This window comes from Leguminivora glycinivorella, chromosome 1, assembly GCF_023078275.1.
Source record: "Leguminivora glycinivorella isolate SPB_JAAS2020 chromosome 1, LegGlyc_1.1, whole genome shotgun sequence".
NCBI lineage: Eukaryota > Metazoa > Arthropoda > Insecta > Lepidoptera > Tortricidae > Leguminivora > Leguminivora glycinivorella.
In genome coordinates this window covers 2,667,470-2,689,030 of record NC_062971.1, presented here as the reverse complement: position 1 = coordinate 2,689,030, position 21,561 = coordinate 2,667,470, and the positions used below count along the sequence as shown (strand labels likewise).

At 37.1% G+C, this 21,561-nt stretch overlaps 1 protein-coding gene across 1 annotated transcript in view; it reads right to left on the bottom strand.

Annotated features, from left to right (window-relative positions):
• Positions 1-21,561, bottom strand: part of LOC125229156 (hemicentin-2-like) — a 308,679-nt gene that overhangs the window by 71,966 nt on the left and 215,152 nt on the right. Inside the window, exons 4-5 of the mRNA XM_048133942.1 lie at positions 11,800-12,008; positions 11,536-11,646 (exon numbers count right to left, since the gene is read on the bottom strand). Of these exons, the coding sequence (XP_047989899.1) occupies positions 11,536-11,646; positions 11,800-12,008 (320 nt within the window). The remainder of the gene's footprint in view (positions 1-11,535; positions 11,647-11,799; positions 12,009-21,561) is intronic.

The following is a 21,561-nucleotide window of genomic DNA, read 5'->3' as shown; positions in this document are numbered from 1 at the left end:
TACTTAAGTTTTTCCCAAAAGACTTAATAAAAAACACATTACAAAATTACTTAACAAAGTTTCTACCAAAGCGACAACGAGTACAAAAAGCAGTTGATTGTTCGTGATGAAACAAGACCGCCCGAATATCAAGTTAGTACCGGGCTAAGGTACAATTTCCTTCGAATTTCGACACAAGCGAAAATAGTAACAGCAAATAGTTTCGCGTTTCTAACAATAAAGCTGCATATTTGACTTGAGCGCTAACTTCAGTTCATTGTGCGTTCGTGCCAACTCGAAAACGACTTATCGGCCATCGTTGTTTTAGGGCCCATTTAGATGTTTTATACGCTATCAGCGAGGATCGAGTATTGATCATTTCATTCCATTGACAACTGATTAGCATAATATAGCATATTTAAATATAATTCATTATTTAATTTTTTTTTTTCGAGAATTGTATCAATTACCTAATTATTTCATTCGCACTATATGTAATAGCTTGGACATTAATATAAGTATTTAGCTGTACGATTAGCTTTAGTATTAACAATATTGTGCGCCGCATCGCGGTGATTGTGATGATACCACCCTGACATATCTTTAAGACCGTTGTAGGTACCTACCTAACTCACAGTCTGACAATAAAACATTTCATTTCATTTCATTTCATTATAGACAGTTAAGATAGGAACAAATTATAGGTCGCATCCGTGGACGGGATGTACCTAAACAATGAAAATACACTGTGTAAACTACCGGACGTAGGTCGTGGTCGTGGCCTTGAGCGCACGGACGTCCGACGTCATCTGGCGCTGGATGTTTTAAGAGTATGCACACTTGACTGTCGCGGCCGCCTGCCGCGTCAACGCCTAATGTGTTCTTAGCTTTACTGTCAAAGTAAAATGTGTAATCACAGTGCATAGACTGCCGTTTCTCGACACAGGCTTAAAACTTTTGAACCTCAGTTTTGACAACTTGGCACATAGCTCTTAGCTTTATATAAATTATATTTGTCTTAAAATGTCAAATAGAGGTATTAATGTTAGCGCCATCTAGCCGAGCGTCCCCCAAAGGTGCATTGTAACGCCATCTAAGGTGTGCTACTCTGCGGCGGCGCCACCATAATGAAATTCAACTAATTATATGTTAAAATGATGTTCGTAAGACGTACAGTATGTACGTATAATGTTATGACTGTACCTATAGCGGGAAACGAAATAATGGGCTTTTATTGTGGCGCCGCTGCAGAGGATGCTCTGCAGCGGCGCCACTCAGTTCTCATAGATAGATATGACATCATCTACTTTTTTCTCATGGAAATTGATGTACCAATGCTGTTTATTATGTACGTATTGAAAAAATCACTATAACTTAGTAAATTTATGTACTTTCAGTAATTCCGCATTCCGCCTGAACGGTATGAGCTAGTATGTAAGGAGGTGTACCTACGGGTAAGCGAGAGGGAGATATGTTCCTTCCCGCTCGCTCCCGCGCTCGGCGCGTTTCGTTCTAGGTTTCAATAATTATTATTAAATTTATGCCCCTGTTGTACACTTTGCTTTTTACTTCGATTGCGAGGAATTAATTATATTTTTCTCGGCAATTTACACCACGAAATTGTCGTAAAGCGAAAGAACATAATAGGTATATAAGATAACCAATTCCCGCCAACTTTTTTTCAACATGTGATCAGAGTTTCAGACGCTTGGTTTTTTGCCAAGTCAAAATTTTTTTAAACGATAAGTAATCGAATCCTATTTTATTTAATTTACTTAATTTAATGACAGAAAATACGGAATTCTAATAAATTATAGCAAAAATAAAATAACCTATCAAAGTTTTGTCACCTACACAATTTTATTGCTCAATAAAATTGTGCAATATGTTTTAACTGTTTGTCTCTTGAGACCGATTACCTTAGTCTTAGGCCGGCACGGCAACAGACAGTCTTAAAATTCATAATTTGATAAAGTCATAGGCTTCCCACAGACAGTCTTAAAAATTCATAATCTTAAAAAAACTTGTATGCAATCTGACAGTTCAAACTGACACTGACAAGACACTGACAGATCTGTCAGTGTCAATTTGCATACAATTTTTTTTTAAGATTATGAATTTTTAAGACTGTCTGTGGGAAGCCATAATCAGTACAAAAATCAGATCGAGTGCACGGAGTTCCATACAATTTCGCGACCGTCCACACTAGGGCTTCCAATACCGGGATCCCGGTATCACGGGATCCCGGGATCCTTTTTTTGGGCACATTTCAATACCTGTATTTAATTTAGTAATACCGGGATCCCGGTATTTTTAGTAACTACCAAATGAACGTAAATCACTCATCAAAAACGTTAAATTTCTGCATCACGATGGTTACTACACGCGTAAATCTTCTTCTTGCTCTCGTTTTTCGATTTGACACATTCTCTGTTTGGTGTTTTTGCAATATTTGTATGAAAATGATTGTTTTTTCGATGATTAGCTAGATAAAGAATTAAAGATACGTGTCAAAAGCATTCATTGAGGAGGGTCGGCCGCGAACATTTTTTTACACATTTGTCGCACTTGTGAATTCGCACGTAAGTGTGACAGAGGAGCAACACATCAAACGTAGCTGCAACAGGACACAAATCCTCTGTAAACAAATCGCCTTGATGCATCTATATCATAGATATAACTTTTCAAAAAATTGGTTAATGCATACGAACTAACGTATACCGTAGCTACTCTATTTTTACTATGCGTGTGCGTTAGTGTGTTGAACTCTATCTAGCTCAAAACTTTGCCATACATAACATTCCCTATACTTAGTACCGAAATTGGGAAATCACTCCTTAACTATCAAAATCAAGAAAAATACTTTTCTAATCCGTAAATTAAAGTAAAATCCATAATCCTACGGACCAAATTGACAAGTAAGTGTGAACGAATGTTGCCACAGTTTGGCCAGTGTCGTTCTTATCGATATTAAAATTATTATTACATCGTAGATTTAAGGTGCACCCAGACGGGACAATGAAATTGGCAATTTGATCGGCTAATTAATATACCAACTTTTTCTGTGATTTCGACAGATCAAAAGGTCTGTAGACCGCTAATTAGAGATATTTTTTTATTTCGAAGCAATAATATTATTCGAAAATTATATAGATATTTATGATATACTTGCCGTAGCGTGACAGATAATTTATTATCGTCGGACATGGTATTTTATTTTTTACCTACAGGCTCGGAAACCTTTTTATGTTTTAAAACTAGTGGGTAAAAATGCATGGTATCCATCCACTACCTCGAAGATACATAGAACAAACCAAAATGTGTACCTCTTATTTGAAACTCATATACTTATTCTTGATTTAAACTTGTCTGTTGTATGTACTTTACGACTTGTCGATATATTGTTATCGACATATATCCTTCCCTATTTTAATTTTGCTGTTCCTGGTATAATTTTACCTGTCAGTCATTTGTCAATTTAGTCCGTAGGATTATGAATTTTACTTTAAGTGTTCCTATTCCGCGGATAATATTTTTGATTTTGATTATCTTGGATTTCCGCAAAGTAATGTGTGATTCCATAGATTATTCCTTAATGTGATTTTTGATAATCTATGTCGGACAATTCAACTTTTTTGGCTAATTGTTCAATGATTTGGCGGATTTATTTTATTAGTGCATTAGCGCCTCTAGCGCCACGAAATACAAAAATACCACTAAATTGTACCACAGATATTGATTACAATGTGTTTCTAAAAAAAATCATCTCATGTTCTAATTTCAAAAGTCAATGATGAAACTATAATCGAGAAATGCTTCTTAATGCTTGTTATTTAATAAAGTGATATTATAGTTAAACCTACAGCACAACTACACCAACACTGACTATAAAATGTAACACAGCATGAATGAGCCACAGCAGCTTCCTAGTATCACAGCCATACTAAAGAAGAGGCGATTGAGGTGGCTCGGGCATGTGTATCGAATGGAGCGGACTCGTTTGCCACGCTGGGAGATGTTGTAGATGCAAAAAGACCGGTCGGACGGCCAACGCTGCGCTTTAAAGATTGCGTGAAGCGTGACATGGTCACATTTGATATTCCATGCGACCCGTGGCAACGACTGGCCGAAGACCGAACCACGTGGCGCCGTGTTGTCCATGACGTTCAATCCAAGCACGACAATGCCTGGTTCTCCTCCTTGAATGATAAACGCATGAGGCGTCACGAGCAAGCCTCTAAACCCCGCTCATCTGGGGGAGCATACACCTGCCGTGTGTGCGGACGAGGGATCCTCTATCGAATTGGGCTGTACAGCCACAAACGTAAGTGTTGCAAGGATGCCGTTTGAACCATCTGGTTATATATGCAAAGGCTTGTTATTATTAAAATGTAAAAGGTTCTATTCTGCACGAGCTTAAAGAGATCGATTTGGCAGAAAACATGGTTTGCTATAGCCGCGTCTTCTTGTGAAATGTCCGATATGGCGGCGATATCTAACTTACAGAATCACCTGAGTAGAGATCTGGCGCTCTTTCCCGTTTGCTTTTATACTGCGTACTTGGGACTGAGGACTCGTAACAAAAATAAAGAGCACAGGGCGTAGCCCTTTGAACTATGTATACTTAAAAACAATAGAAGTTGAACGGACTTGGCCACATAAGTTTGCGAACCGTTTGGGTTGAAATCGAAACTTATGAAGTTGGAAATGTAATCGATTTGACACCTCACTAAGTCGGATTGGCAAGATTCCGCTGTAGTATATAACACGCATGAAAAGTAACGAGATTTTGAATAAAATTTGTTATTTTAAGCAAATTACTTGGTTTTTATATTTTCCCGATTTCAATACCGGGATCCCGGAATTGAAATCGCCAATACCGGAATGAATACCGGTATTGGATAAGGTCCGGTATTTGGAAGCCCTAGTCCACACACACTCTTGTTTTTTAAGATTATGAATTTTAAGACTGTCTGTTGCCGTGCCGGCCTAAGACTAAGGTAATCGGTCTCAAGAGACAAACAGTTAAAACATATTGCACAATTTTATTGAGCAATAAAATTGTGTAGGTGACAAAACTTTGATAGGTTATTTTATTTTTGCTATAATTTATTAGAATTCCGTATTTTCTGTCATTAAATTAAGTAAATTAAATAAAATAGGATTCGATTACTTATCGTTTAAAAAATTTTTGACTTGGCAAAAAACCAAGCGTCTGAAACTCTGATCACATGTTGAAAAAAAAGTTGGCGGGAATTGGTTATCTTATGTACCTATTATGTTCTTTCGCTTTACGACAATTTCGTGGTGTAAATTGCCGAGAAAAATATAATTAATTCCTCGCAATCGAAGTAAAAAGCAAAGTGTACAACAGGGGCATAAATTTAATAATAATTATTGAAACCTAGAACGAAACGCGCCGAGCGCGGGAGCGAGCGGGAAGGAACATATCTCCCTCTCGCTTACCCGTAGGTACACCTCCTTACATACTAGCTCATACCGTTCAGGCGGAATGCGGAATTACTGAAAGTACATAAATTTACTAAGTTATAGTGATTTTTTCAATACGTACATAATAAACAGCATTGGTACATCAATTTCCATGAGAAAAAAGTAGATGATGTCATATCTATCTATGAGAACTGAGTGGCGCCGCTGCAGAGCATCCTCTGCAGCGGCGCCACAATAAAAGCCCATTATTTCGTTTCCCGCTATAGGTACAGCCATAAAATTATACGTACATACTGTACGTCTTACGAACATCATTTTAACATATAATTAGTTGAATTTCATTATGGTGGCGCCGCCGCAGAGTAGCACACCATCTAAGCCATCACCGTACCTTTTTCTTTATGGTTCTGAGGTACGTTTTTTTCTTAGCCTTTATCTGTCTATACGGAGTTACATATTATGTCTTTGTAAGCTATTTACAAGGTGCACGACTCTGCATTTTGAAGGTTTTTCTGCTACCTACACTCTTTCATATTTTCCAATGGACTATTATATTATTGAGTAAAATAAAGGTAACAACTTAAAAACTGTCACCAGAATCACCAGATCGACCAAAAGCAATTCAGTGGATGTAGTTAATATTGATTTAAACTTTCACGATTATTAACCATAACTATTTTTGAAATCGGGACTTAATCGCGTAGGACAACATAAACAGTTCAAGTTGATAATCAAAGCCAAGTGCGGGTAGTTCGAAAAACTTGCGCGGCTGTCAGAAGGTGTTGATGTCATTTCAAGTCAGTCTTCTCCGAGACCACGGGGACAACGCCTTCCCTGAAACGTTGGAGGTCAGTTTAATATGTAGTCATACTCATACGCGATTATGTCCCGATTTAAAAAATAATTACTTAAGTATATGTAGTTAAGGCGAGATGATCTGTCAAACTAACCAAACCAAGGGGGTGAGGTGCGCGGCGTCCGGGCCGCCCCGCCCGCGCGGCTCTGTTCGCTTGTCGCACACGGGAACTCAAATTCGCGCGGCAGCATGACACAGACGGATCGCAGTATAATGATCGCCGTATTTTAACTGGGCTTTCTTAGTTTTTTCATGAAATAGGAGGCAAATGAGCAGCTGTATCGCCTGATAGTAAACGATCACCGCCTTATATTTTTTTATTAGGTTTCATCATTTGTGTAAGTAATACGAATGATTTATAGTTACAGTATGTTTGGTCAGCGTTGTCGTTGCTTTTAAGGACGTCCCTAAGCTACAATCAATTTTATCGATTTTTTCGGATTCTCCAACTGCCATCGTCGAAACTTCTTAGTAATCGCACTTAGCTACAGATCGACAGGGTGAAATGAAAAGGACCATTCAAACTTTGCATAGTGACTTTTGATGTCATTATGAACAACTTTTATTAAGGGTCCAATGCTGAAACCACGAAAAAAAATTAGATGTTCCATAGAAATGAGCTGTATCATAACAGTCGAAATGTATACAATAGATTTTTTTTTTGCGTTTTCATCATTAGTCCCATAATAAATAGGAGCATAATTTGAAAATTACGAGTTACAATTATTTACCTGCAAAGATAATACTGTGTGGAGAATTTTATGGAAATATACCTGATCTACTTCTCCTAAACATCATAACCGTAGCTTTTACGGTTTTCCTGAATATATAAAAAAACCGAAAATGGGGACATAAAAATGGGGAGGCGGGAGGAGGGGAAAGATTAACATCTCGGCGTGTTTTCTACTTTATGTAGAAGTTTTTTCTTATAAACCTATTGTTAACGGAACACAGTAACCATCAGCTTCTTTGACCATAGACTTTATGTAAAAAGATATTATGTCATGTCACTGTTGTTTAAAAAGACACATAAAATTTGTCAGTCGTGAATAAATAACGCTTTTTCATTTTCATATTGAAAGCCTTTAAGCTGTATATAAGGTCCTAATTTATTAGATGCAGATATTTTTACAGCTGATAGTACTCGGTCTCTGGAGTATATTAAACCGTGAAACATTATATATAGCTTTTACGATGTTTTTTTGGAGAAAACGGAAAAACAAATTTGCTACGTAAAAACACCCTGTTTATGTGATTATTAACACTTTCGCTACCAAGAACCCGACTGTCGGGTACACCGCTCGTAGAAGCGTAGCCGATTACATGGGTTTCCCCGTATGTAGCGAAAATGTCGTAGCGCCGCGTAGAGCCCGGTTTCGAAAGTGTTAAATGAAAACTCATTGAACAGATTCTAGTACCTCTTTTACGTACCACTTAACTGTAACTGGCCACTTCAATGACATGTGCAGTTTTCCCGCCGAACCTTTACGACATTTACAACAAACAATTGTTGACATGACAGACAGTGTTATTGTGACATGTGATAATGCACATGATGATTTTTTTTAGACGAAATTATAATTAATTTTTTTGTTAGGAAAATGAAATCAAAAAAGTTACATGAAAAGATTTCTTAATTAATATTTAAAGTTAATTATTTTAATGTAAAGTATCATGTGTTAAAATATCTGCAACTAATAAATTAGGACCTTATATATGCCAAAGTTTCGAATTTTATTCTTGTTGTTTATGAACCTACAACTTCAAACATGATGAAGTCACTCAGCCAGTCACTGATGAAATCTGTGCTATTTATATTAATATATGAATAAAATCTAAAGTATGAAAACTATGCAATTGAAACTTTTTCTATTTAATAAAGTTATATTGATATCATATCCTGACAATTATATTTATCTGTAAACCAGACCCAAAATTCGACGATTCAGAAGAACGACAAAATGCTTCAAGAAAACAGCTTTTCTCTTCGCTTGACTCGTGTTGGCGGGGGCACTACCGCCACTACCGTACCTCCAAATGGAATACATACAACCCAGCACAGGATAAATTATCAATACCATTCTATGCCTACCTTGAATTCTCAAGTAATATTCATATCAAGTATCAACTATTGTCAAAGGAGTCAGACAGCTTGTTGAAGGATTCATATAATCTTGCAAATTAGACAAATATCTTTAAATATCAAGTACCGTAATCATACCCACCAAATAAAAATATAAAAAAATTGTCCAGGTTTATCAATCTATGATTATGGACTTTCATCAAAATTTATTGAGAAGTTAAAATACTGAAATCTTTTAACTATTGTGGAAAAATGGCGATAGTTGTCAAACAAAATTTCTGTCAGGCTGGCCCCATGTTTGGCATAGACACAGAAAAAAAATAGACGGAGGGTAGCACGATCTAATTAACCTTATACCAAATTTTGAAAGACAGAAATACCTACCGTACCTGAACTTCAATCAGTACTGTACCTACCGCCGCCTTTTCTTTCGAACAATTCAATATTTTTATGAAAATTTTGCATAAGTTTGTTCACTAGCTGGACATCAGTCATATATTTTCTACGTGGAAAAGTTGTGCTGTAATGACGTCACAGACCCGTCATCTAGGGGTTTCTAAAATCTATGATGTTTAGATATCGTAAATGTCACTTGATAACATCATATGAAAATGAAATACTTACGTGCATATATAAATTATCATTTTCTTACCTTTTCACGGGCTTTGATTAGAATTTTCTTTATTTATTTGTTTTCTAGCACGCAATTATTTTTTCTGCCTCCTCAAAGCTTTGTTCCCCATTGTTTTAATGTCACGTGACCACGCGGAGAAAACTGACACAGGTCCATCATCTGAAAGCGCCGCCGCGCGACTGAAGAGGCCATAAGTGCCATCGAAAATGTTTTCAATTTCAAAACAATTTTCAAAAAAATTTTTTTTTTTGCAAGAACAGGATTAGTAACAGGTCTTAAAATTGGGTTCATATAAATATTATAATGACGTAGTTAATATGTTCTGACGCTGGTAGCCTAGTGGTAGGAGCGTGCGACTTTCGATCCGGAGGCCGCGGGTCATCGAACCCCGGCTCATACCAATGAGTTTTCAACGGAACATATGTGCGAAATGTCATATATCTTTTCAGATATTTGCCAGTTGCTTTTCGGTGAAGGGCTTCAAAACATCGTGAGGAAATATATCCGGACTAATTCCAATAAGAGCGTGCGACTTACCCTTCGGGTTGGAAAGTCAGATGGCAGTCGCTATCGTTAAACTAGAGCCTACGCGAAATCTTGGAATTAGTTGTCAAAGCGAACCCCAGGTTCCCTCGAGCCGTGACAAATGCCGGGATAACGCAAGGAGGATGATGTAGTTAATATGTTCTAATAAAGTAAGTATCATAAGAGCGTGCGCAGACAGAGAGCGGTCTGGAGTTCTGCGTTCCGCGTTCAGAGTTCTGCGTTCTTTAGAATGTACCGAGTCTGTAGCAACAACGCACACATCGGGCAGTCTGCCCGCGGCGGTCAAAGCGGAACGCCCGCAGAAACAGAGAACGCCGGAACGCGGGGATGTCTGAGGTTGCAAACACAGAAAAAATAATGAATTGGTTAGGAAAAGGAAAGATTTCTGAGGTCGAATCTACGGATAGTACACGACGAAATGCTGTTATGTTTATTTTATCCTTAATAAATAATTACAATGCCCTATTTAAAATTACAGCCAGCCTTTATTTTTTCTCAATTAATGAAACTATTCATCGACATGCGAATAGAAATATCGAATCGCTGTTCATATGTAAGGAGAATTTAATAGGTGGAATTTTTGAGCAATAATTTTTCATAGGAAAACGAACTTTTCAGTGACATGTTGCATGTACAAAGACACAAACGAAACTAGAACGCGAGAATTTGAACGCCGTCTGTGTGCGTTGGAACTCTTGAGCGGTCAACGGTCACCAGAACGCGGAACTCTGACAGAACGCAGACCGCTCTCTGTCTGCGCACGCTCTAAGATTCATAAGTCATTTTGCTTCTATGCTTAAGTTTCTGAAATTAATTTCGGTAAGGCGTGTCACTTTCATTGTTTAATGGAGGGAGATAGAACTATGTTTGTTCTGCTGTTAAAACGCTCAACTAATTAGTTATGTTAATTGTTTGACTGTTTAATGGCTATAGTTTGATATAATACTGTGTGTTTTACAAGGGCGAAGAGTTTGGAACTATTTACATATTCTAAGTTTCTTGATAGAGCTCTGGATGTCTATTTAATATATTCAGGCATTTTGAAAGTTTGTGTCAAAATAACCTTCAATGCATTTAATTTAAATGCCTTTGTTTACTTATAGATTCAGACCCCAGAGTCGCCAGACCTTCCTTTTATTAACAAGGATGAAACTTTGGGATAATGTAGAGTTCGTATCGACGTTTAATGTCTGCTAAGCTGCTCAAAAAAGACCGCAGATGCGCTGGGCGGACGATATCAAAAGGACAGCTGGGAAAAAGTGGCTCCAGATCGCACAAAACCGTGACGAGTGGCGCATGTTGAAGGAGGCCTACACCCGAAGGGTAGAATCAGGCTAAAGAGAGAAAGAGAGAGAGAGAAGCTGCTCAAAAATTTCTGAACATTTGACGAAACGTATGTACTTAAAAATATTTTAAGCGAGTTACGTGTTAAGTCGATATAGCGTTCGACATGTTTCTATTCATTTTCGGGGATCTTTCTCAAGAGTAGCAACCCCGCCTTTACATGTCGAGAGCGCGACGCATACAAACACAAGCATAACACGTGAGTTTCATAGTTAAAATTGCAAATCTATACGGGGAGATTTGGCAAAATAAAGTGAGTATGCGTCGCGCTCTCGACATGTAAAGGCGGGGTCGCTACTCTTGAGAAATATAAGTTTTTTGGTTAAAATAGCGCCTACGTGCTCTTTGGTTCAAACAACAAGCTACTTGTCATTTGAATCGGCAATATATTTGAATCAACAAGTCAATTTTAGAAAAACAACCTGACACATATTGTTTTAAACATACGTTTGGCTGATTCAAACGGATAAACCGCAACAAGTTTGTTAAATTTTAATTAACTTGTTAAATTTACAATGCAAATTTCTCTCAGTGTATATCGACTTAACACGTGAGTAACCCATTTAAAATATTTTTAAATATGTTTGAGTCTCACGGGAGTTTTATAGTTAAAATTTGACGAAATATGTGGTTTTAACTTACCCCCTCTAAGCTCACAGAGAAGCGTGAAGTTCCCTCCTTCTTCTAAAGGCCCGACCACACCGGCCACGTCCCGGCCCTGCTCGTCGTACAGAAGCAGCTTGTGTGGAGGCACTGGAACAATACAATTACTCTTTTGGCCAAATATCATCCTCGATGTCAAATGTCTTTAATTTTTAATCTATCACTCTGTTCATTTTAAGTCAGGGCAATTTTATCTTAAGCAAACATTATAAATTATAAAACACTAAAACAAATAGGACTTACCAACGACAGTCAGTCGTATTTGAAAATTCCTCGTCGGTGAGTTCTTAAAATCGACTCGACACCGATAAACGCCTTCATCATCTAGTTGGACCGCGTCGACCACTAGCGACGCTGGTCGAGACATGGTCACGAAGTAGGCGCGGCGACCAAACGCGAGCGGGTCCGACCAGTGGAGGGCCTTGTTGAAGCTGCGACCGCGGACGTCGAAACTGGGTACAAAAGGGAAAATAAGTTAGTTTTCATTTGATTTTTAGTGTTAAATTACCTTTACAATATCAATTGTAAAGGTAATTTCAATTATTTAGTTGAACTGAAACATCAGACGATGGTTATCAGAGAAAGCCGATCTAGGGGACCGATTTTTGAATGTCGAACGCATGAATTTACCGTTCCAAAGTCTGTGGTAAACGACGTAATGCTACGACTTTCGAACGGCGAATTCAGCACAGGATGTTGGTATTTAAACTTCCGTGCGTTCAAAACAAAATAATCGTAAATAAATCTATGGAATTCATAATACAGGTAGGATGATGTTAGTGAATAAAATATGTATTCAAAAACATCGATCCCATAACTGCTTAGAGCGGTTGACACTTTGAGAACAACATTTTTGATCGTGACAGGTAAATTAACCCTTTCGCGGACAGTGCTCCGCCTGTCACTGAAAATACATATACGGGTAATTGGGTATGTCCTTTCTGCGGCAGTAGTTCGGTTATAAAAAAATTTTTAGCAAGCCAAGAATTCACGAAGGTCACAAATCTCCGAGCAATTCCAAAAAATTGTGGAAGTGTGGATTGAAATTTCAATATTAAAATAACAAATAGTTTTTATTGGGAAAAAGAGCTGGCAGCTGAAAGAACCGCAACTCACTCATTACATTTGTAATGTTGCAATTGACCATGGGCTATGTAAATTGCTTACCATCATAAATTGTGTCGCTTAACTTCAAATCCAACTTCAGTCCAAAACTATCTTTAATTTATGAAATAAAACTAGGTTTTGCCCGCGGCTTCGCGTTAAAAAGAGACAAAAAGTAAAACCTACGTCACTCTCCATTCCTTCAACTATCTGCACTTAAAATCACGTCAATTCGTCACTCCGTTTTGCCGTGAAAGACAGACAAACAAACAGACACACACTTTCCCATTTATAATACAAAACAAATACAAAATAATTTATTATGAATAAGTGGTTATTCTTAAAGACTAAGAATTTTATAAGGGATGATTTATACAAATGCCTGAGCTAGGATATTTCCTGTATTTCAGGCAATAACAAGGACTTAATTGGTAAATTATTTTTAATTATTCACTAGAATAAAGCTAATTATATTAGTAGCTATACACCGTGTTTCACTTAACACTAAAAACCTGAAAACCGTTTGTTCAGAATCGAGAGTAGAATCGATTGAGCTATATCTTGATGGGGGTAATATTTTTATAAATAAAGCAATGCGATATATATACACAATGTTGTATTACGAATACAATAGAATAGGCACGTAAAAAATAACTGATCATACTAATTTTTAAATTAGTATGATCAGTTATTTTTTACGTTCAGTGACGTACGTTTTTATGATCAGTTTTTTTTTTGATCAGTTTTTTTAATTTTTAAATTAGTATGATCAGTTATTTTTTACGTGCCTATTCTATTGTATTCGTAATACAACATTGTGTATATATATCGCATTGCTTGAGGTTGTTTACCTTTTTCAGTATTTAGGGGTATTATACTGGCTGGTTACTTGGGCGATTATTTTTTCCGCTACGAGTTTGACGTTGTTTGTCAGTTTAATCTTAATGTTTATCCTAAGTCATAACAAATTGAACTCGTACCTACGAGTAATTACAACCTTGTCATTCTGAATATTGGGTTTAAATTTGCTTACTGCGATTACCTGTCCAATTTGAAGTTTACTGTGACAAAGCTTTAAAGTGTTTTACAATGACATCTTAGCTGTCTATTGGTAAACCTTATGTCGTTGCAGTAACGTACACAAATAAATAGTTTTATGGTTTATGATGGTAGTTAGCAATTATTTTATTGAGTGTAGAGCTAAAAGTCAAGTAGAGCTGTACAGAAATCTAAAAATTCAATTAAAAAAAAAGTAACCATAAAATTAAAAGATGAATACTCTAGATGAGTTAAAAAAAGTAAAAATCTGTTGGGGTGTCTGAGGTTTTGAGTGATACCGGAAACACGTTGTATAATATTAGTAGCTATGGATTTATTCAACAAGTGTAAATGTATTTACATCCACAAAGAAACAGACATCTTCAATTGTGTCTCCATTGCATTTTAATTAAGTTGAAATCCCCGGAGTCCTCATTAAACGCAGCGTAATTAAATACAGAGCGTTCGCTTCACACGTATCGTGTAGTAGTAATTATCGCTCGAAACTGAGCTTGGTAGCGTCCCCGACACCACGGATAATTTAACGAATCAGAGAAACAGCTCCCAAAATTATACATGTTCAACTTTTGTGAGACATATTTCACATATTCTAATCATCCAGGGCACGGAGTCTAGCCGCCGCGAGCGCTAATGACTGAGGACGAGACTCCTAAATGACTCGAAATATGTGGCAGCAGTCGCGATAAAATAATGTGAGTAGAACCGTATAAGTATTGATAAATAATACTCCTGAGATTAGTTAAGTATATGTATTTTAAATTCAGAGCGCTCGCTTCACACATATCGTGTATTAGAAGTAATTATTGCTTAAACTGAGCTTAAGTAGTGTTTCCGCAATGGGTGTAGCAAGACCACAGATAATATAACTCACCAGAGAAGCAGGTGTGTCGGTCTCTAACAATCGCTCAATGTTCACTGGTCAATGTGGACAGGATCGGAGAGGATCGTGCGGGCTAAATAAGATTACCTGTGGCGATCGGCTGAGAAACGTCCAATCGGAAGGCCCTGGGTACCGACCGATGAATCCCGAAAAACCTGTGTAACCTTCAAGTGACTGAGAGCTAACAGATCGCACATGATAGGAGCGAATGGCGGAGTGTCGGAGGTCAAGATCTACATCTACTAATCCATCGCAGTAAGTAAGAGAAGCAGCTACCAATATTTGTGCCGTTTGTTTTAAAAACGTATCGTTTAATGATTTAAACATTTTAAACTAACACGTAAACACTTACATTTATATTTTGGCCCGATTTTTCGAACATCATATTGTGTTCGTGGTCACGGGTAGACTGGCGAGGAATTGCATCAACATCTTGTAGCCGCGCGAGTTTTTGCCCCGCACTTGTTCTTGATTATTCACTTTTGCGCTAGGGTTGTCACTTTGCCTACACACAACACTCACGATATCAGTCGGTATGTCCTTATGTGTTTCTTCACGCTTACATTTGCTAATTACTGGATTCCACGAAGAAGAAATTCCCTGTCCCTCATTCTGGTTGAAATTCCGATGCTTTCTAATTTCAATCGCTTCACGTACTTTTCTGCTGTAGAACAACAGAAAACCAACGTTCTATCAAACGGAACGTCTGTTCCTTTAGAAGTGCACACATATCGTTAAGCTAGTAGTTATTATTGCCTGCAAAGGAGCTTCGTAGTCGCGTAGCGTCGTAGCGTCCGTAGAGCAGAGGGCGTAGCGGGCCCACAATAGTTATTTGTTATACAAGGGGGCAAAGTTGTATTTTAACGCCGAGTGTGGAATTGAAAAACGAGCAAGTGAAAGGATTCTATAGTTGAACCACGAACAAAGCGAGTGGTTCGAGAATAGAATCCTGAACTTGCGAGTTTTTTAACACGCGAGAAGTAAAATACATTTACACCCGAGTGTAACACAAAACTTTTCCCCTCACTATAGCGAGGAAACTACAACGCAAAAAATGCGTTTATCACTGCTTCCAATAGTTCCACAGGTGGTAAATCATCTTTATTACTAGATTCACCTACTTTTATCAATTTTAAAGCAGTTAATTTGACTTTATTCAAGGTCAAATTACTTTACCCTACTAGTGGATAAAATGCGTTTTTACCCGCTGGTATTAAAGGACAAAACACGTGTTTCCGAGCTAGTGAGGGGAAAAGAACTTAACTCAGCAAAGTAATAGTTACAAACATTCCTTATGTTTTGAATTTCTTTAGGTTTAGTGATCGGCGTGGCAAGTAAAGGAATTTACTTGTGTGATAGATATAGCAGTATAGCTAAATTATCTGAGTCACGGGTGTTTTCATTTATTAATTACGTATTTACATATATTACCATCACATACCTAGCTACCCATAATACAATATTTTCTTAGTTTGGGTCTAGTTCGATCTGTGTGCCTTAACTTATTCACATAATTGAGCAGTTCTCGGCAACTTTGTACATAGCCACGTCAGCAAAATTTTAATTGATCCTATTTTGTTACCAACATTTAGTAATATAAGTCGACTTTCGTAAGATATATACAGGTTAATTGTTATAATTAAGAAAGTATAGATACTAGAGAACCTTAATGACGAAATAAAACTTACTAAAATCTCAATTCATCAAAAAAATCTTGGTAACAAAATAGGAATAATAAAAACAAATTTAATTTATTCCTTAATTTTTGTACAAACTTTTCGAGAACTGCTGAATTGTATTCGTTCAATCGACCCGCCGCTCTGTTTAATTTTGTGCTCTGTGACTCCGCGCTGTGGGCTTAAGCCAGTTACACAGTATGTCTCGAATTTACTCATTTTCAAGTATAATTCGAGTAATGCTCTGTTTTTAAGCTACTCTCGATTAAAATCATGTGCAAACTTTTTCTAAAAACAGCTTAACAAGTTTAAGTTAAGTCTCGCATTTAAACTTAGTTTAGCTTTAGATAAACAAGTCTCTTTAAAAGAACAATGTGAAAGTTGTTACCTAGGTACTTACTTATATTGGACTAAATTGAACTAATTATTGTATAACGTATTTTTCGTAAACATGGAATGAAATATTGATGTTATGTGCCTTATAATTGGCCGCGAAGTATAACGTTTCAGGTGCGGCTAGGACAAGAGGTCGTTAATGGAATTTCATACAAATCTTACACGCCTAGGCCGGCGAAGTCCTACGTTTTTAATTTCCGTAGATCAACTAGGAACCATAGGAATTACATGTTGTTTTAAACCTAAATATTTCCGTCCGCGGATAATCAAGTAACCGTTAGCACTAAAAGCTGAAATTTGTTACCAATAAGTATATCAATCACGCCAATAAAGTGCAAAAATAAAGAGTTTGAAAAAATGTTTAATATTAACTAAACATTTAAATTTTCCTGATAGTTCATTCAAACCCCAAACGTGTTATATAATGTTGATAGGTATTAATAAATGAATAAGGGGTTTACTAATATCGTACTTAAATAGATAAATACATACTTTATACATAGAAAAAGATCCATGACTCAGGAACAAATATATGTGCTCATCACACAAATAAATGCCCTTACCGGGATTCGAACCCAGAACCGCGGCTTAGCAGGCAGGGTCACTACCGACTGAGCCAGACCGGTCGTCATAATAAAACCATATGTTTAAAAAATATGAAAAAAATCACAAACATAGAACTTTATAAAGACTTTCTAGGCCCGACACGCTCTTGGCGGGTTTTTATAATATTGTGGATAATTTACTTTTGATTTATTTGAATTTAAGTTGAAAGTACCCAATAATATTAAAAACTATAAATAGTATAAATTATTTATGACGGTCTAAATGATATTATACATAGGTATAATAGGAATGAAATCGACCGTAGCGTAGTTAATAAAATCTTGGTTGCAATTAGGTTTAGGATATTATTGAACATAGAATATAGTAAGTATTTTTATAAATGATAGCATTATACCCGTGGTGGTGGAAGTCTGTATGGAGTATTCCGCAATTTTCGAATTTAACGCGAGTGAAGCCGCGGGCAAAAGCTAGTAAGCTTATAAGGCTATCATACTGCCTTACTTCTAAATCATAGTTGTAATGAAGGATGTCTAAACTAGACTGGGATACGACCCGCTTTGCTAGGCTACCAGTTCGTTAGGTGCAGAGTAACGAAGCATGCTGTGCCTAGTCACCCCGGTTAATGCTCGATACGGGGGTCTATTTGAACTCGCAATGCGAATGGTGGAAACTAGAACACTGCTTAAACGATAAAAATTATAGTAATAGGCCGAATGGCAATCGTCGACGCCAGACGCCGACAGAAATGCAGTCTGACTCGGTCGCGATCCTAGTTGTAATGAAGGATGTCTTTTAAACTAGACTGGGATACGACTGGCTTTGCTAGGCTACCAGTTCGTTAGGTGCAGAGTAACGAAGCATGCTGTGCCTAGTCACCCCGGTTAATGCTCGATACGGGGGTCTATTTGAACTTGCAATGCGAATGGTAGAAACTAAAAAAAAAAAAAATTAAAATTTAATCTGTTTATTTCTAAGAAACGTGCATGCATTTATAATATACTTAACTGCTAATCTTAAATTGAAAAGATTATTTGAGTTAAGGAGTCTAGTTACATATGAATTGTTCTTTACTAGAACACTGCTTAAACGATAAAAATTATAGTAATAGGCCGAATGGCAATCGTCGACGCCAGACGCCGACAGAAATGCAGTCTGACTCTGTCGCGTCAATACACAAGAGCGATAGAGATAGATAGCTACGAAACAGATATTATCGTGAGCGTTTGTGCATTTGGCTAGGTACCCGGGTTTGAATGACGATAAGGGAATTTATTTGTGTGATGAACACAAATTTTTGTTTCAGAGCCATAGATGTTTTATATGTAAGTATATATGTATTTGTATGTTATATATTATATATTGCTGTCAGAGTATCCACAACACAAGCCTTCTTGAGCTTACCGATGGGACTCAGTTAATCTGTGTAAGAATGTTCTATAATATTTATGTATTTCATGATGTGTAAATTGTGTGATTTTTGTGAAGTATAACTTTTAATTTTATTTCAAAGGTTGTGACGGTCTATTCAATAAAATTTATGTAAAAATAGATACCATTTCTATTTTGGGATCTAGTAAGTTTAATTTAAAATGATGAATGTGTGTTTTTTCCTTTGACATTTTTGTTTTAATTTCTATATGTTTATGGTTAGTATTTATCATTATTTTTGACTAAGTTGTTTAAGATTATTTTAATTCCTTATTATTGTATTATTATTTTTGTATTTTTGACATGTCGTCACTACTTTTAAAAAATCTCGTATCTCACGCTGTTCCTCAAAGTTAAAACGCAGTAAGTCTATATGTATTCCATACATACTTACTACAATTTTCTTTTCATTGACAGACGAAGATACAAGTTTTTTTTTTAAAGTAGTGACGATGTGTTGTTTATGACATTAAAGGTTTTTAATTGAATTGAATTGAATTGAATCTTACTAAGGACTCCAAATTATACACAGGAATACTCTCAAATTTACCCTTTAACCCAACTGCTATGTGATGTAAATTTTATACCATTTTGTCATCAAAATTGCCTCCGCGTGCCTCTCATCCAATACAAATAAGCGCGATTTGCAGCGTTCGATATCGGTATGTGATAAGAATAACATCAATAGTAAACTACTTTTTCAATAGGTATTTATGCTGTTCTTTTTCCACGCTAGTTCGCAAAATAGTACAATTCTTAGATCGAAACCTTCTATGTACTGAAAAATGTCGTACGATACACGTGCGAAGAGAAAATTCGATGCGAGCGATAAGTACTACTAATTTTAAAATTAATGGAAAATTTTACACTTGACTCGAACCTGCAATATCAGTTGGTCAGAGCGATTAGGCCTGTCGAAAAGATCACATGTTTGAGTCTTCCCAGACGTGTGATTTTTCAATTTCTTTTAATTATAAAATGTAATATTAAAATCCGTTGCGAAGACCAAAGAAGAGATGGCGGGGTGACCTCGACGCATTTAGCAGCGACTGGCCGGAGCAGACGGTCGTGATGGGTGGCGGAAGAAAGGGGAGGCCTTTGCCCAGCAGTGAGACACAAAAATAGGCTAAGAAAAAAAAAATGCGTATGGGGGAAAATCACCAACTATCACCATGGGGAGGGGGGAGGTAAGGAACTCCAACTTTTTTTATTGAGAAAGAAATATCCTCGTCCTGATAACACCTAAGATCACCATGAGGGAGAGGGGTCTAAAATAATCCAAAAACTTATGACGTGATTAATGGACGCCCCTAGCGTCCAAAAAATCACAAGGTTCGGTCTTGCCGAAGGTGTTATTAATTATTTAATTTTATTTAAATTTAAAAATCTGATACTAATCATTTTAATGATGAGATGACGAGTGATAGAGATGTATGAAAGAGAAAGACATGCTGCGCCGACCCTAAGTGACTGGGATAAGGGCAAGAGAATGATGATACTAATCATTTTCAAAACCTTGAACTCTTCTTAAATCCCAGGGTGGCTAGCCGAATGGCACAATCGCTCACGAAACGCTCACGAAACGAAGCGCTAGTAGATATCTATCTCTATCGCGCTTGCGTATTGGCGCGACAGAGCCAGCGGCGTATCGCTTTCGTTTGGCGTCGGAGAAATGCCATTCGGCTACGGGGCCAGGTAGCGTCTGCGTCTACAGTAAGCAAGTAACACAATTATCAATTTCCTCATAAAGTTTAAAGTACGTATCTTATTTATCCTCTTTGCTCGCGAGGATTATCGCAAATCGGCTCAGCACGAGACGAGCGAGCGTAAATTGTGGGACAAGTTACAAGCGGTGAGCGGGTGCGGACAGCGATATTCAAACGGCTTCCCGATGAAATCAATTTATCCATACTTAATATTATAAATGGGAAAGTGTGTGTGTCTGTTTGTTTGTTTGGGAAAACGAAGCGACCAATTGACGTGATTCTTAAGGGAAGATATTTGAAGAAATAAAGAGTGACAATGGCTACTTTTTGTCTCTTTTTAAACCCCCTCTTCCATTACATAGGGGTGGAAGTCTGTATAGAACATTCCGCAATTATCGAATTTAGCGCGAGCGAAGCTGCGGGCAAAAGCTAGTTATAATATAACGCTAAAGCTATGTTTTACCATCACACATGACACTCTGTATTGTCATTTTTGAAAAAAAAAACATATGTTAAACTAGTTGAAAAACCACAGTTCTAATGGGATTTATATTTAATAACAGCTTGATAGTTAGTATAGAATTACATATATACATACATACATACATACAATCACGCCTGTATCCCATAAAGGGGTAGGCAGAACACATGAAACTACTAAAGCTTCAGTGCCACTCTTGGCAAATAAGGGGTTGAAAGAAAACGAAACTGTGACATTGCAGTGACAGGTTGCCAGCCTCTCGCCTACGCCACAATTTAACCCATATCCCATAGTCGCCTTCTACTACACCCACGGGAAGAAAGGGGGTAGTGAAATTCTTAACCCGTCACCACACAGGCAGGCAGTATAGAATTATCTATTTAATTATATAATTTTGTTTACTAAAAACTATGATTTAAACAACCTAGTCATGGCTGGGCCACGAAAGAACGGATCTTGGTTTACTTTAGAATTTTAGAACGCTTTCACTTATGGCTTATGGCGCAGAATTATTTAATGTCTTGGAGCTAACGAGCCGTGCTTCATATGGAGTTTTACGCCTCAGACATAAACTCGATAGACATTTAACCGCATTTTATAGACTTGCCACCGCCCTGTGGCTTTTACAGACGAACATTAGGTCAAGTTTTTAAGTATGATAATAAAATCTTTAGTCGCTTATGTGTAGCTTCTATTTTACACTCCATT